The sequence below is a fragment of the Euprymna scolopes genome, chromosome 36 (genome assembly GCF_053919585.1).
Source record: "Euprymna scolopes isolate OS-2025 chromosome 36, ASM5391958v1, whole genome shotgun sequence".
NCBI lineage: Eukaryota > Metazoa > Mollusca > Cephalopoda > Sepiida > Sepiolidae > Euprymna > Euprymna scolopes.
In genome coordinates, this window is record NC_136517.1 from 17,146,517 (window position 1) to 17,164,287 (window position 17,771).

Here is a 17,771-nt window from a genome sequence, read left to right on the forward strand (position 1 = left end):
TTGCTTTGGTTTTGATAGCCCAAATTCGAAGCTATCTCTTTACAACCCTTCCTTTTCATAACCTATCATACTTTCATAAATCAGAGTCCATTTTCTGTAGGCTGTTTTTGAACCCAGTCAACGACGGCTACTTTTGCTAGTATATATATATATATATATATATATATATATATATATATATATATATATATATATAAAATAAAAGTGAAAATGTCTGCGTACACTTTCCTACCAAATAGCTGCCAATTTTCGGTCTACAGACTTGAGATTTAACATAAAGGCTATTAAGATTTGGGAAAATCTTTTTAATCGGTTTTCAGCCAGAAATTTGGCTGTTAAGACGTCAAAGTTCAATGATTTGACCTTTGAAAACTCTACTAAACTCCTCCGCCAATTTAGGGTCTAAACACTTGAAATTTTAGACATAGGTTACTTGAACAGGGATCTAACTTTATAATTTAATTTGAACCCAAACCAATAAATGTTAAGGGGTCATAATTGGGGTTAAAGTTTTTAAAAATTGGCCTCTGCAGTCTCTACCAAATTACTTTTTTTACATAAAAGACATAAGGCAAGATTTTTAATTTTTTTTTTTCTGAAAATTTGGCTTCCAAGGGGTCAAAATTCAAAAGTTTTTACCTTTGCAGACTCTAGCAAACTTATTAAGTCAATTTTGGGTCTAAACGTTTGAAATTTTACATAAAGGATATTCAGACATGCAGTAAGTTTTTTTTAATCAGTTTTTGGGCGAAAATTTGGCTGGCAAAAGGTTAAAGTTTACAGAGTTGACCTTTGCAGGCTCTACCAAAATCCTCCGCCAATTTGGGGTCTAAACATTTGAAATTTTAGATGCAGGTTACTTGGACATGGGTGAAACATTTTAATTTGAGTCCAAAACAGTAAATGTTAAGGGGGTCACAATTGGGGTCAAAGTTAAAAAAAATTTGACATCTGCGGTCTCTTTTCTCTATGGTAGTTAAGGAAGCCTATTATATAGAAAGGCATTACCATACATATTCACACTTTTTAATATATATATATATATATATGCACTTAAGTTATGAACAGTGCATAGGGCCCGAGCAAAGCCAGGCAGAAATACTAGTATATATATATATATATATATATATAATTTCAAGATGCTGTCTATCTTACCTTTTATTTCTCTAAGTATGTAAAAATATTCAATTCATGACTGCACCTGTTTCGTAGTGCAGAATCATTCATGTAATTATTATGTCATCTTTTTAATTTATTCCGTTCTTAACTTATCAGAAGAAAAGAAACTCATCAACTTTAACATAACTAAAAGAAAACACAATTGCAACTTTTCTTCTGATTTTCAGATTTTGTAATCATGATCATATTCCTTTATTTCTCTTTTAAAGTTGAGGAGTTCCTTTTCTTCTGGTAAGTTAAGGGCGGAATAAATTAAAAAATTGACATAATAATTACACAAATGATTCTGCGTTACGAAACAGGTCAAGAATTGACTGTGTCAACATACTTAAAGGAATAAACGGTAAGATGGACAACATCTTGAAATTTGGAATATAGACGCTTTGTCAATTATTTGCATATGCTCTGTAGTTACATTGAGCTTCATAAATTAACGGACTGGTATAAATAAAGTGTGAAATATAATTGAATAAGCATATTTTCCTATATATATATATATATATATATATATATATATAAGGTACTCTGTGTGTGTTTGTGTGAGTTTGTTCCCTGTGGACTCCAAAATGGCCATACTGATCTTTTTTTAAATTTCACACAAACATACTTCATGTGTCTTAGACAGATTTTATATTGGAACGCCTCTGATAAGTATCGAAAATCAATAATCGACAAAATGCAATTAAAGAAGGAACAGTTTGATTTTGCCCAAAGTTAACACTTTAATACAGCCTAACATCACAATTGCATTTGAGAAGTTTTATCACTGCACAAGCAGAATGGCCTGGCATATAAAAGCAACAGCAGGTTCTTTGATAGGGCAGGGGCATGTTCAAAATGAAGGTTACTGTTTAGAGCACAATTAAACCATGATACTTGACACTTGCATTTTCAACTTTCAAAAAATAAAAATGATTTTTTTAAATCAACATTAAGTTCTCTACAGTGCAATGTAAACTACAATTTATTGTGAACTAAATTACTACAGAGAGGCATATGAAGTTATGCTTGGGGAACCACAGTGGGTCCCCGACTAGAGTAGACAAGCGATATGATTGAAAATGGGTAATTTCACTGATTTCGATGACAATAAAAGTATTGGAAATGTGGAACATTCATTAATCCTCATTCAATTCTGGGCAACGTTGAGTCTCCCTGTTAGTACATCACATTGCTGTATATGCAAGCGAAATATGTACTGGCAGAACATGAGAGAAATCTCAACAAAAATGAAATGTTCAAGAATTATCCTGGCAGTAAAATCCCCCCACCCTTTTTTTTTACAAAGGAATCACCACTTATTAAGGCCCAGAGGCCACTCGAGGATAAGTGTTAAAGAGTGTACAGTGGTCAAAAGGACAATATCATAGTAATTGTTAGGAGTGTAAATTTGATAAATTTGATTACTTAAGGAAAACGTATCATCAAGAACTTGTTTACATTGGACTTGAACATGGCCCTATTGTAGTCAGCTGGAAAGCAGGTAAATGGAAGAGTGTTCCAGAGGAGTGCAGTTCTTAGAAAGAAGCTTTGTTCATGGAATCTACATTTAGGTTTAGGCACAGATAAAGAGTGGGGGAAATTATTGATAGTGTTTACAGCCAAACGAGTGTTTCTCGTGAATGTTTGGCGAGGTGAGATCATAGATTGGAGCTCAGACAAGCACTTGCCATGAAAATGACGATAAAACAGAGACAAGCTCACAACATCTCTTCTGTGAGAAAGAGGTTGCAGGGAAGAGAAAAGGGCATCCCCCACTAAGCTAAGAAGTCTATTCTGAACTCTGTCAAGACAGGATTGATGCCCATGTCAGTAAAGTGTTTGACTTATGTTCTGATATTTTATGCTATCTTTCAAGGTTCAAATCTAACACGAGACAATTTTTTTCCCTTGCTCACCTCAAACAAGGTATATTGCCACTTGGACGTAAGAGGCGAATATGTGAGGTCATGCTTACAAAGGCAATATGTAGATAGTTGAACAGCGAGATATCTGTCCACATTACATTTAAATTTCTGCAGGGTAGTAAAGTCAGGGAAGCAGGAAAGAGGGAGGGAATTCCAAAGTTTAGCAGTTTGAGAGGAGAAAATATTAAAGTAGAAAGCTTTCTGGCATCTAGAAACCGTGAAGGGTTAGGAGTTCGATGCTTGTTGGATTAATCAGGAGCATTTGCATCGAAAGGGCACAAGTGCTACAAGTTTGTCAGAGCACATCCCATTAAAATTACTTATAAACAGGGATGCAACATTGCAGTGATGAGAAAGGGGTTGGATCTTGATTGATAGCGCAGGACTTATTAGTTGGGGATTTTTTTTTGGGGGGGGGGGCTTGTCTGAGAGGGAGCAATCAGCGATAGATGCATCGGCCCAGACGTGACAACAATACTCCATGCATGGATGGATGGTGACTTTGTAGAGGTATGGGAGACTCTCACTCAATAACAATAGAGGAAGAAAAAAAAAAAATGTAAAATAGGCTAATCCAAATCAAGTATCAATATATTAGACTGATTGATATATTGGTATGAAATTAAAAATCAAGCAAGATAATTTTATGTTAGATTTTAAGAGTAAATGTTTTTTTAAATCTTTCCAATAACTTGCATTCACTGGAATAGGATTTTACAAGTATGCAACCCCTTACAAAAACAACACTGGTGCATTGTCCTGACTGACCCTTATACTCGGCATAAACATCTAGAAACACCACTAAAGCCAGAGTCTAAAACTTCCATGCATTTGTGACTTCGCTGGTGATTACTAAGATCATCACTACTGCAGCAACAAACCCTTCCAAATTCATCACAGCAGTTGGAGTTTGGCCAATAAGTGGGACCTATTAGATTTGAGATTCTTTTGGGGCCCCGTGCCTAAGAGAGATCAGTGATAGACACACCAACCCAGATGTGGCAACAATACTTCCATACATGATGGAATTATGGCTTTCTAGAGACACAAGGTACCATCATGTATTTAAAAGGTAAAGGAAGCCCACCTTCTGGCAGTAACTTTGAAAATGTCTTCAATGATCCAGTTCATGTTGCTTGTGAATGTTAAGCTGAGAAGTTTGGACGATAAGCTCTAAAGGAGAGTTTTTTTGTTGTTGTAGAGAACTTCTTTTTTTTTCTACTATAGCATTCCAGCAATTTCCTCGGCGATATCAATCATCAAACCTGAATAATTTTTTCAAATAAAAAAAAAAAAAATTGATGAAAAATATTTAATAGATACTAGCAGGATCTGTGGAAATTCCACAGTAGCATCTTTCATATACAATGCTGCTGAGCATTCTGTGAACGTTCAGCACGAATGGTGATCCCAAGATATTATTGCAGCATTTGTTGTATTTATACAAGTAATCTGCTTAGTGTAATACCAGAACATATCTGGTTATTATGGTTTATCTCCAATATCCTTATAGAAGTCTGTGACATATTTCCATTGTACGGATGCCCGGCACAAACGGAAAGCCCACGATATCATTATCTTTAGACAGAACAGATACTATTCTTGGATCGTAACCAGAAGACCAAGAAAGTAAATTTTAGTTTCACATACGGCCCAAAAGTTAAATAATATTTTTTTTTACATTGCGTTTTTGGTGATTTGGGAGATCCTATTTAATAAAATACTATGAACATTAAATTAGCATATTTATATACTAATGATTTAATTTGATTTAATAAATAGGATTTCCTGATCTGGAAACCAGGACACACATATATACTTACGTTAAAGTGTTAATATATAGATTGTTAACTTTTGATCTAATTTAAGTTGAGAAGCGGGTGCTTTAGCTAGTGTGCATATAAGTCGGTGTGTGCCTTTGATAATAAACCAAATGTATTCAGTTTTATTATTGGAATTCTTTGAGATGAGTAATTTGTATATTTATTTATTTATTTGTGGACTGTTATCCTCATCTTCATAGTTGAAGAGTCACAACGTTTCGGCCAACTATTCCTCTGGCCTTCGTCAGGTGGTTAACTGCGACAGCATAGGAATGCTGAGTTTCTTAATTGTATCCTCGGTTGTTGACGTCTCCCTATGTTTTTGGCCAACTAATCCTCTGGCTGACTTTGGGTAGGATTGAAACTGCTATCTTCAGACATTGCTCATCTGGAACCATAGAGATTCAACCCTCTATCCACTGTGCCATGGACCCCAAAGTGAAGAGACACATCATTTCTATCCCATTGCAATTAACCACCTGATGAAGGCTAGAGGAATAATTGGCTGAAACATTGTGAAACAACAGCTATAAAGATTAGGATAACAGTCCGTAAATAAATAAATAAATGTATTGTTAAGAATAATTAAAGAGACTCACTAACCCTGGACTCCTTGTAACAAGATGCCGACACCGTTTCTGTAGAAATCAAATGCCATTTCATGTCTACCGCTTGCTTCACATTCCTGTGCTTGGCATATTTGGTTGGCCGCAACATAAATGTAATCCTCCTTCCCTCCGACTTTTAAAGACATTTCATTTGGTCTTGGACTTGATCGCGATCGTTGGATCTTTGGGCTATAACCTGCCGAGGGTTTGACTGTTGATGGGGAAAAATTTACATTTCTTTCTGGTGTGCCTGGTTGTGTACTTAAAGAAGAAAAGTTAAGGGACATATCAAAATCTTTCTTTGAATAAGATACTTTGACATTTGACGCATCTTCAAGGGGGTCAAAAGCCGAAATGTCAATTTCAGATTTTCGGTTCGTCTCTGATTCCTTGTCTGGCCCTCTTTGAGGATCACTGGTCGCTTTGGAAGGCGTTAGAAGACAATGGTGACAGGAATTTCTTTCTTCCAAGGGTCTTTCAGGCATCTTGTTTTTGTCGGGGTCTAGAACTAAACTCTCTGCTTGCATTTCTGCAGAAAAAGGCAGGTTGTTTGTGGTTAGCGTGGATAAAAGCCACATGTTGTTGTTTTCTTGTCCATGGTTCGAGTTGTTGATCGTTTCCTCCTGGTTCGTGCTAACCGCTTCTTCCTGGTCTTGTTGCATGGGGTCAAAATAGGAGATGTCAGCATCGCCCATTGTGGTACCCAATACGACACCAACATCTCCATCAAGTTCTTCCAATTCCTCATCCTCCATTGATGTAATGCTGATGTTATCAGAAATCGGATGGTGACTCCATACTCCATTACAAATATCACTAACGCTTGTCGAAGGTTTTAATGAAATACTGAAAAAATAAGAAATAAATAAAATTATAAAAATAATCATTGGATTAGGAGTTGGTTAGGCATACTAAAAACAGCAAATGATAAAATATCTTTTAATTTTTTTTTTTTACTTTGTTCCGTAAACAAGGCATATAGCCACTGAAATGTAAGGGGCTACTGTGATAGTGAACAGATTAATAGAGCAATAATGATATAATGGATGCATAATGCGAACCTTAAAGGCAGGCTCAGTTTTGGTGACATCAGAGAAAGAAGAAATGTGGACATTATGTGTGCAGAAGAGGAGACTTCGATTGTATGGTCACGTTGAAAGAATGGAAGTAAGCGATAAAAATAGACTGGAGAGGAAACTAAAGACTTGATCAGACATCGGTTACTTTATAAGTCATTTTTTTTATACATCATTTTTATTGGAATCCTTTGAAATAAGTAATTTCTGTATTCAATTATTCATTTGTAGAATGTTATCCTCATCTTCATAGTTGCTGCTGCTTCACGTTTCAGCCAATTCATCCTCTGGCCTTCTTTAGATGGTGAAACAACAACAACTATGGAAGGCAGTAATTACGGAGGATACAATTACAAGACTCAGCATTCCTATCCTGTCGCGGTTAATTACCTGACGAAGGCCAGAGTATAAATTGGCCGAGACATGGTGAAATCACAACTATGAAGATGAGGATAACAGTCCGCAAATAAATAAATAAATACACAAATTACTCATCTCAAAGGATTCCAATAAAAATAATATAGAAAAATGTTGGCCTTCAGGCCGGGATCAAAGTGTAGTATCTGTTCTGCAGATGCTGCACTTAAGGTAATTTATCCCAGTCAATGGAGGGGAAACCCTCTATACTGGGACAATTATTATTTTTGGTCCCAACCAGAGTGCCCCCTTTTTGCCCTACTTTTAGGGGAGCTGGTTTTATCCCCACATTAAAAACGACCTTGTGTCACATTTGCTTTCGTGGGGAAGCAAATAAATAGTCATATTTTTTATTTTACTTTATTCTTGCAAACAATGTACATAGCCACTAAAATGTTTGGTTTGGTTGTTTTGTTTTACGGCATATCAACCCCTATTCGGGTTATTTAATGCTGAATTCAGCTATTTTGGAAATAACATTCATGTTGCATCGAGTTATTTTGTAGAAGGTTTTTATTCTTCAAGCATTTTGTATCTTCAATAGCTAGTTTGTAGTGTTTGGTTTGGTTGTTTTATAGTGGATTTTATCATTTTTGTTCCCTGCCCTGCAGAACATGAATGAGTTTTGCAATGGGAGAGGGAAAAGGATTACAGTATTAATGTTTGGTACATTTTAAGTTAGGAAACCAGTCAAGAAGTGGGAGAGATGGAAAGAGAATGAGGAAATAGGAAGAAGGAAAAGGGGGAAAAAGGAGGGTTGTTGTTTTTGTTTTTGGCGAAAGTAGAAAAACAATCATCAATGTTAGGTACATTTCGTCTCAGGAAGTCAATATCTTCAGATAGCCTGATTTGGCAGCACCAGCCACTAAAATGTAAAGAGCTACTATGATAGTAACCAGATTAATAGAGCAGCAATGATACAATGAATGTGTAATGCAAGTCTTAAAGACAGGTTTAGTTTCGGTGACATCAGAGAAAGAATAAATCTGGACAGTATGTGTGGATGTGTTGAAAGAATGGATGAGAGTTCTTGGATTAGTTAGCTGTAGAACAGTTGAAATAATAAGGTCAGTTTACAGGGAAAAACATGGAAGTAAGCCATAAAAATAGACCAGAGGTAAAAAAAAAAAAAAAAAAAGATAAGACCTAAGCAGGGATAGGTCACTTTAGAAGTAATTTTCTTAAAGCCATCCAAAACATGCCAGCATGTACAATGGTTGTTAAACCAAATATGACGATGATACAACCTATCTGGAAGCATGTTTGTTCACATTACATTTAAATTTCTGCATGTTTAGTAATGTCAGAGAAATAGAGAGGGAATTCCAAACGAAAGCAGTCTGAGAGGAAAAAATAGAAAATCTTCCGACATCTACGAACCATTACAACGAGAAGTCTGATTTTGCTGCTGGTTGAATGGGTCGAGGGCATTAGTGCAGCAAGTCATTCAGAGAATATTTCATGGAAGTACTTGTAAAATGAGCACAGGAATGCAACACTGATGTGACAGAAGCTAGAGCTTGGCAGATAGTGAGAGAGCTATTATGTTAGAAATTCATTCTTGCACACTGTCTAAGAGCAAGAGATTAATGGTTTGTGTATCAGCTGAAATATTGAAACAATATTTCATACACAGGCAAACACTGGCTTTTCATCATGCTAGGTGTGCAAAAAAGGTAAAACAATTAAAAAAAAAAAATAAAATAATCAATCAAACAAATGAATTTCAACTACTAACTGGTTTTCGTTAGTATTTTCATGGCACGAGTCTTGTTGATTCAAGTTTACTACTTCGTAGGATTTATTGGCATCGGATGAAGAAAGGTCAACAGAAAGTTCAGAATCGGATTCAAAACTTGATGTTTCAGCAGCGACAGATGATGCTCCTCCTGCTCCTGCTTTCATGGGTCTTATAGACACAGGGTTGCTTCGTTCGTCTGTTGCGTTACATTCATCATTCTCGCTAGTCTGAAAGAAACAGATCTTGATTAAACCTTTTTGAAAGGACAAATAAGATCAAAATAAAGATAACTTTTTTGGTGCTTCTCTACTATAATAACTGAAAAAAAATATTGCATTTCAAATAAAACAAATGGTACCTACATAATTGTCTGGTCACAAATAACATATCCAAAAATTACGGCGGACAATAAGGTAGAAAAATAATTAAAAAACAGTTTTCGATAAAGTTTACATGAGGAATAAAATTTGTTTGATATTTTGAATTACGTTCATTACACGAAACCGGAATCACTCCATAAAATATACTGAATAACGGAAATTCTATTCTTCGTCTTCAAGCTCTAAGAGTGTAAGCCATGTTTAGTTGTTCTACACAAGTCCTGGAGGTGACTGGTTTGCAGTAAACAGAACAGTTTCCGATGGTTAGTTGTTCTACACAATTCCTGGAGGTGACTAGTTTGCAGTAGACAGAACAGTTTCCGATGGTTAGTTGCTTTACACAAGTCCTGGGTGACTAGTTCACAGTAGACAGAACAGTTTCCGATGATTACTTGTTCTACACAAGTCCTGGAGGTGACTGGTTCGCAGTAGACAGTTCTCGAGTTGGAATCCACAGAGCAAAAGATTCTTCCCGTGTTAACACCAAGAAAATATATACAAAGTTGCTACAGAAAGGTTTAGTATTTATGGAGCAATTTCTGATTGGTTGGTAGCAGAACGTGAATTAATTCGATTCGTCAGTTCCTAGCAGCATCGTTTACAAATAGAATCTCTCAACTGTGTGAGATCATACCCCATTAAAAGACAAAAATATTGCAATGTGGAGACACATTAGAATGAGTTTAATGTATAGCAAACACATGGACACAATGCACAACACTTTCAAGACATATACGATTATCTCCCTCGTTGCCTGTTTCGACAGATAGGTGGCGATATCAACTTCTTTGACACTCTCTTTGTCTCTATCTCTCGTTTTCCCACCCCTCAGAGTGGCATGCAACGACAACGTGCACCACACATACCAAGTTTGTTTTACACACGCAAACCGATTCGGTAATGAAATGAACTTTCGCGTATTATCCAGCTTTACTGAAGTAAGCCAAACCTTACAAAATCATGAACAAACAAACTCTACCATCATGCATAACCTCGGTAACAACTTTAAACTTAATCAAATCATTAATTAATATTTAAGTGAAATTCATCCCAAGCAGCAAAACTAAAGCTGGCCTACCAGGACACTATATATATACAAATGTAGACAAATTTGTGCATATTTTATTGGTTTGAAAATATAGGTTCTTTTTTACCAATTGTCATAAAATTTTAACCATATAATAGTATTATAATCTTCAAAAAACCTGTAAATTTTATAAACATTGATAAAATATATAATTTATACAGGGTGTGATTTTTTTTTTAGGTCACCTTGTATATATGATGTTATCAATAATAGTTCAAGTGTTCAGGAGAGATGGTGAATTATGCAAACTTACAAGATTAATAGGATCTTTAGTTGCTAAAAAAAAAAAAAAAAAAAAAAAAATTGATTTTGACTCACATCTAAAAATTTCTGAAATATTTGTGATTTGTACAAATGTTTCTGGTGTCCGATGAAGTTGAGTAATTCCAAGGCACTTGTCCTTCTTTCCTCAATAACAGATTCAGCAAATCTGCCTGTGTAGACAAAACAAAAAACACTATCACTTCGTAGTAGAAATATTTTCATTTGCAAAAATATAATCATATACACAAAATAGTATCAAGAAATTATAAAACAATGTTGGAATTTGCGTTTTATAACAAGACACATTTGGATTATTTGGATTCTTCAAACTATTGTTCGCATTCTTAGTAATTCACAATTATATTTTTGAATAACTTAGAACTTCTACCTTGTCATGGCTGACAGAACAAGAACATGCTACAGCCATGGATTGAATAAAGGGTTTTGTTCAAAACTTTTGTGCAGATTCCAGAGTTTAACAATTTGAATGTTGGTGATTGCATCAACCGAAATGTTGTGAAAATAACGCTCAAGATGAGAATAGTAGTCCATAGAATCCAAATAATGTGAATAATCAATCCTTATCTCAAAAAAATTCAGAAACAGAACACGTTCACCTATGAACTTGGCAATGCCAAGTCCGACACTAAAATTGATTCACTATCTTTATACACATTTGTTATCATCTTAACATACGGATTTGCTAATATGAATTTAATTGTGACCCTTTCCCTCGCTAGCCAACCAACTTGACAAGAGCAAATTCCCACTCCATCACTGTAGAGATCTCTAGATACTGAAAGATTTTCTTTGATAGGTTTGGTGATGAGAAAACAATCTAAGCAATATATATAATAAACACTAAAATATAACATTTGCTGCAGTTTCATGGCATCACCAATAATCATAAGTGTACATGATTAGCATCAATTAAGATAAACATGAATATCAGTTTTTGAAAATCAGACAAGAAAAAGAGCTCAATATTCTTTCAGATAGAGCTTTATAACAATAATAAATGTCTTTACCTAACACTTTAGTGCAGTTTCACAGTATTTCCGATAATCAGAGGTGCATTAATAAACCACTACTGTATCTTTTCATTTGAATATAATTTCTTTCTCCCAGATCGATTGCTCTATTAACACTTTGGGCAAGAGATCTAATAATATTTCTTAAATGAATGGGGAAAAAAAAAAAGTAAAAAAACTTTAAAAATAATTTTTTCATCCACAACTTGGATCATTCATCATTAATTTAAAAAGGATGTTTTGCAAAAAAGAAAAAAAAAATGTGAAGTCGTTACCAAGCAAAAGCGTCAGGTCGTTACCAAGCAAAAGCGTCAAGTCGTTACCAAGCAAAAGCGTCAAGTCGTTACCAAGCAAAAGCGTCAAGTCGTTACCAAGCAAAAGCGTCAAGTCGTTACCAAGCAAAAGCGTCAAGTCGTTACCAAGCAAAAGCGTCAAGTCGTTACCAAGCAAAAGCGTCAAGTCGTTACCAAGCAAAAGCGTCAAGTCGTTACCAAGCAAAAGCGTCAAGTCGTTACCAAGCAAAAGCGTCAAGTCGTTACCAAGCAAAAGCGTCAAGTCGTTACCAAGCAAAAGCGTCAAGTCGTTACCAAGCAAAAGCGTCAAGTCGTTACCAAGCAAAAGCGTCAAGTCGTTACCAAGCAAAAGCGTCAAGTCGTTACCAAGCAAAAGCGTCAAGTCGTTACCAAGCAAAAGCGTCAAGTCGCTACCAAGCAAAAGCGTCAAGTCGCTACCAAGCAAAAGCGTCAAGTCGCTACCAAGCAAAAGCGTCAAGTCGCTACCAAGCAAAAGCGTCAAGTCGTTACCAAGCAAAAGCGTCAAGTCGTTACCAAGCAAAAGCGTCAAGTCGTTACCAAGCAAAAGCGTCAAGTCGTTACCAAGCAAAAGCATCAAGTCGTTACCAAGCAAAAGCGTCAAGTCGTTACCAAGCAAAAGCGTCAAGTCGTTACCAAGCAAAAGCGTCAAGTCGTTACCAAGCAAAAGCGTCAAGTCGTTACCAAGCAAAAGCGTCAAGTCGTTACCAAGCAAAAGCGTCAAGTCGCTACCACGCAAAAGTGTCGCTACCAAGCAAAAGTGTCAAGTCGTTACCAAGCAAAAGTGTCGTTACCAAGCAAAAGTGTCAAGTCGTTACCAAGCAAAAGTGTCAAGTCGTTACCAAGCAAAAGCGTCAAGTCGTTACCAAGCAAAAGCGTCAAGTCGTTACCAAGCAAAAGCGTCAAGTCGTTACCAAGCAAAAGCGTCAAGTCGCTACCACGCAAAAGTGTCGCTACCAAGCAAAAGTGTCAAGTCGTTACCAAGCAAAAGTGTCAAGTCGTTACCAAGCAAAAGTGTTAAGTCGTTACCAAGCAAAAGTGTCAAGTCGTTACCAAGCAAAAGTGTCAAGTCGTTACCAAGCAAAAGTGTCAAGTCGTTACCAAGCAAAAGTGTCAAGTCATTACCAAGCAAAAGTGTCAAGTCGTTGCCAAGTAAAAGTGTCAGGTCGTTACCAAGCAAAAGCGTCACGTCGTTTACTAAAACAAATGAAAGATAAAATAAAAAAGGGAGAAAATGTTGGATTTATGAAACACAAACTCACCAAAGAACTTTGGTTTTGCGAATTCTGGGAATTCTTCTTTGCGATGAAGTGCTTTATGAAGAGTTACCATAGACTTATACAATTGTTTGAAGTCATTATACCGTTTCCACACGAGGATCTGGAGGGGGAAAAAAGACAATAAGTATTTAAATCAAATATTGGATGGAAATAAATTTTCTTAATAGTCATACCAAAATTACAAAAAGTATCATTTTTTTTTTTAATTGGCCAACAGTTATTGATGCAGATATTTCAATAGTTATAGAAAAACTTTTAGAACCTTCATTACAATAACAGAAAAATTGGTTTACTTTAACAAACATGTTCAGTGTTTTCAGTGGTTAAGCCATGTACAGCATGAGTTATCTTTACAATCTTTCTCTCAGTTGCCTCTCCTTATATTAAGGGTTTTTTTCTTAACATTCTTTAGAAAAGCTCTTAACATGGGGCCGGAGGGAGTAGCAGCAAGTTTACCTATTCTATACTTCCACATAACTGAATAAACAAAAGATACCGTAAAAAATATCCATTAAAAATGAAGACGCAATCTGAAGTGAAGTCAAAAATGTAATCATAAAGGTAACCACAACATGCCATTGACTCCACAGCGCGTTTGGATATTCTGTGCACTCGGGAGCATCGTAGGCCAATGAAAGGCACATAAAAATGAGATGGATGGATACAACCTGGGTGCACTGAGAGCAGGTGTGAAACGTTGCTCAATGTCACCCAATCCAGAGATCAGGACACTTTTAGTATCCTAAATCAGAGATCGGCAACCATTCAGAGCGTGAGGGTCAAAAGGCTATGCTGATCATATAAGGAGGACCAAACAGCTTTGGCTACATCATCATGGAAAACGACAATGTTATTCAATATGTAAAACACTCATCTATCTACAACCATTATCAACAATTTTTTCCACTCTCTATCTAAACGCAGATTCCATGAACAAAATTTATTTCCTAGAACTGCCTGCATGTGGAACACTATTCCACTGGACTGCTTCCCAGCTGATTACAATATGGTAGCCTTCAAGTTCAATGTAAACAAGTTCTTATAAAGCCGTTCCCCTTAAATAATCCAAGTTCTACCCAATCTACATCATTAACGATTACTCCACTACCACTTTACACTCATTAACTCTTATCCTCAAGTGGCATTCAGGCCTTGATAAGTGGTAACTCCCAAGTATAAAATAAAATAAATAAATTTCATGTGCATTTAAAGAAAACAAGTATTAAATATAATATGATTATATTTAAACGATAGCACTTATTTTATTACAGGAATATAAAAAACAAAATTACAAACATTGTTTTAAAAAAAAAAAAAAAAAAAAAAAATTAAATCTTTATATCCTATCCTGATTAGGTGGCGGGCCAAAGGTTGTTGACCCCTGCCCTAAATACTAAAACCAGATGACTCATTAGATGATACTTATTACGCATAACACCATACTTATTAACCTTTATTGGAATTGGATGGGAACAGCGGGGGAGGGTCTTAAAGGCTACTGGTACTGCCCATAAATTATACTGTCCAAATTTAATCTTCCTTTGCAATTATCAAATGTAAGCCCATTTTTACAAGTAACACTTGCATTAAACAGTCACTGTATCATTTCTCTTCATGCAACACATATCCTCAATCCTCATGCCAGGTTTCACTTCTATACATCAACTGTGTATGCATCCTTCTCACTTCCTCATGTATTCCTCGACCTTTCTCTGCAAAGTAACCATGCTACCTCAACTGTTATACATCTAACCAAAGCACTCTCATCTATTCTTTCAATGTGACCAAACCAACAAAGTCTCCTCTTCTGTACACCTATACCATCTTGATTTAATATTGTGAGATTTAAATCTTTTTTTACAACTCATTACACAGCCATCATACCATTCTCACATCATTTCTCTCCATGCAACGCATATCCTCAATCCTCACTGGCCAGGTTTCACTTCCACACATAAACTGCATAAACTGCCTGTAAAAAACTCCTCCCTTGGTCAACAGTGCTGCTTAATTTGAATGCAGCATACATTTTCCGAAAGAGCACTATCATGCAAGATTTTATGGGCTCGGCTTTTGGCATATGGGTAACATTAAATAATAGATAAGTTTTAGATATAGACTTGCGGGGATCCCCGGTATGTAGGTAGTGTAGTAAGGAACCCCCGGGTTGGAGGGGGGGGGGGATAAAAAAAAGTGGTAGTAGCAGGAGGGGGAATCAAAACAACAGTAGGCAGTTTGGGCGGAAAGAGGTGTTGTTACAAAAAAAAAAAGAAGTGGTAGTAGGCAGGCAGGCTCGAACCCATAACGCGAAGGAGGAAGAAAAAAAAAAAATTAACATCTTGGCTGATGCGTCCATGGTGCAAGCGGAAGTCGAGAGTGTTGAAATTAAGCATAGTCAATCCAACGGAGATGATGACTTGCAAAAATGTTGACAAAAAAAAAAAAAAAAAAAAACGACCCCTCCTTGTACAAAACAGTTGAGGGTGAAGGAATGATTGTTTTTGCCCAATTTTTCGATATTTTTTTGTCTGAAAGATCAACCTTCAAAACAATACTGATTTCGTGAGGATCTGTCATGTGTGGAAAGTTTTTGCGAGACATACAAACACACACACACACACACACACATTTTGCTCTTTATATATATAGAAAAGATTTAATTGATTGCTTGAAGCACTGTGCATAGTGTATATTTCTTTTTAAGGTGATACCAGCTTCCAGTCAAAGACACTCTTCAAATATTTCTTTTTGAAAACGAGTTGATACCTCAAAAGTTAAAATAAAATATGACACTATACCATACCACAACGGATAGGAACTTCGAATCTCCTAACTGCATTCTCAGCCATCACTGCCATCCGTAGTTGTTGTCGTCTCACCACATTTTTGACCAATTACCTCTGGCACGCTTTGGGTGGGATTGAAACCGCTATCTTCAGACAATGTTCATCTGGAACCGTAGAGATTCAACGTCTCTATCAACTGCGCCACGGGCCCCGAAGGGCGATCAAGGTTGGATTCTTTGATCTTATAAATCCACATTTATTTATTATCTGATCTTCCATAGTCGGGTCCGTACCGATTGGTATATATATATATATTATTCCTTAATTGGAATTTTTTTTTTTTATTTTGAGATGAGCATTTGGGTGGGATCGAAGTTGCTATCTGTCGCGGTTACCACCTGACGAAGGCCAGAGGAAGTTGGCCGAAACGTTGTGAACCAATAAAAAGATTAAAAAACAACAACTAATAAAGATGAGACTAGTAGTCTGAAATAAAAAAATAAAATTAACATAAAAATGCTCATCTCAAAATAAAAAAAAATTCCAATTAAGGAATAATATATATATATACCAATCGGTACGGACCCGACTATGGAAGATCAGATAATAAATAAATGTGGATTTATAAGATCAAAGAATCCAACCTTGATCGCCCTTCGGGGCCCGTGGCGCAGTTGATAGAGACGTTGAATCTCTACGGTTCCAGATGAACATTGTCTGAAGATAGCGGTTTCAATCCCACCCAAAGCGTGCCAGAGGTAATTGGTCAAAAATGTGGTGAGACGACAACAACTACGGATGGCAGTGATGGCTGAGAATGCAGTTAGGAGATTCGAAGTTCCTATCCGTCGCGGTTACCACCTGACGAAGGCCAGAGGAAGTTGGCCGAAACGTTGTGAACCAATAAAAAGATTAAAAAACAACAACTAATAAAGATGAGACTACTAGTCCGAAATAAAAAAATAAAATTAACATAAAAATGCTCATCTCAAAATAAAAAAAAAAATTTAAAAAATTCCAATTAAGGAATAATATATATATATACCATACCACTTCAGATATGATATACTATGTTGGTAAATAAACATTTGATTGAAAATTATCGAATTCTTTCATATTGTCATTTCATCTATTTATCTTTGCCTCATCTTCTTCATCCAAAACTGTATCGGAATAGTGTTAAAAAAATAAGCAAATTCAACTTATTGGATATAATGAAACGAATGTGTAAAAACCATCCTAATAGTTTCTCTTATTTCTAGATGGGTTTTTTTTTTCAGTCAAAAAAAAAAAAAAAAAAAAAAATCATGGATTTTGTGACAAAGATATAGCATGCTACTCTGGAGTTAAACTGTGTTTTACGTTTATTGTTATCCATTATACATTATTGTTTGAATAATTTTGTATTACTTTCATTCTTATGACTACTGTTATCAGTGTGAAAAATAACACTCAAGATGAAAACAGTCGTCCGAAGAATCCAAAATAGCAATCCTTATTTCAAAACTTCAGAAGCAAAATATGTATTTTTATTAGAAAAGTGCAATACAGCCGTAAATGGGTGAAAACATTTGATGCTACTAAGTCTAAGCTTATTTCCTGTAACAAAAAAAAAAAAAAAAAAAATTCTCAACCACTGATTGCCATGACAAATAACACCCTACCCGAGAGCCCGTCTTTCAAACTCCTTAGCTTAACATTCACAGGTATTTAAATCTTTTTCTTTCATATTTTTAATTAATCCTGTTATTCTACCCCCCCCCACCCCCATAAAACATTCACAACAAAACCTCGTCTGGCTAAAACCACTTTTCCTCTCTCCCATATACCTAAAACTAAACAGAACTACCATGAGCAAGGTTTCTTCCCTAGAATTACCAG

At 35.8% G+C, this 17,771-nt stretch overlaps 1 protein-coding gene across 2 annotated transcripts in view; it reads right to left on the reverse strand.

Annotated features, from left to right (window-relative positions):
* Positions 1-17,771, reverse strand: part of LOC145260360 (ribosomal protein S6 kinase delta-1-like) — a 73,663-nt gene that overhangs the window by 27,192 nt on the left and 28,700 nt on the right. For both annotated transcript variants that reach the window (XM_080118292.1, XM_080118293.1), the window contains 4 exons: positions 13,087-13,204; positions 10,537-10,652; positions 8,749-8,978; positions 5,513-6,363 (listed from right to left, as the gene is read on the reverse strand). In XM_080118292.1, the coding sequence (XP_079974418.1) occupies positions 5,513-6,363; positions 8,749-8,978; positions 10,537-10,652; positions 13,087-13,204 (1,315 nt within the window). The remainder of the gene's footprint in view (positions 1-5,512; positions 6,364-8,748; positions 8,979-10,536; positions 10,653-13,086; positions 13,205-17,771) is intronic.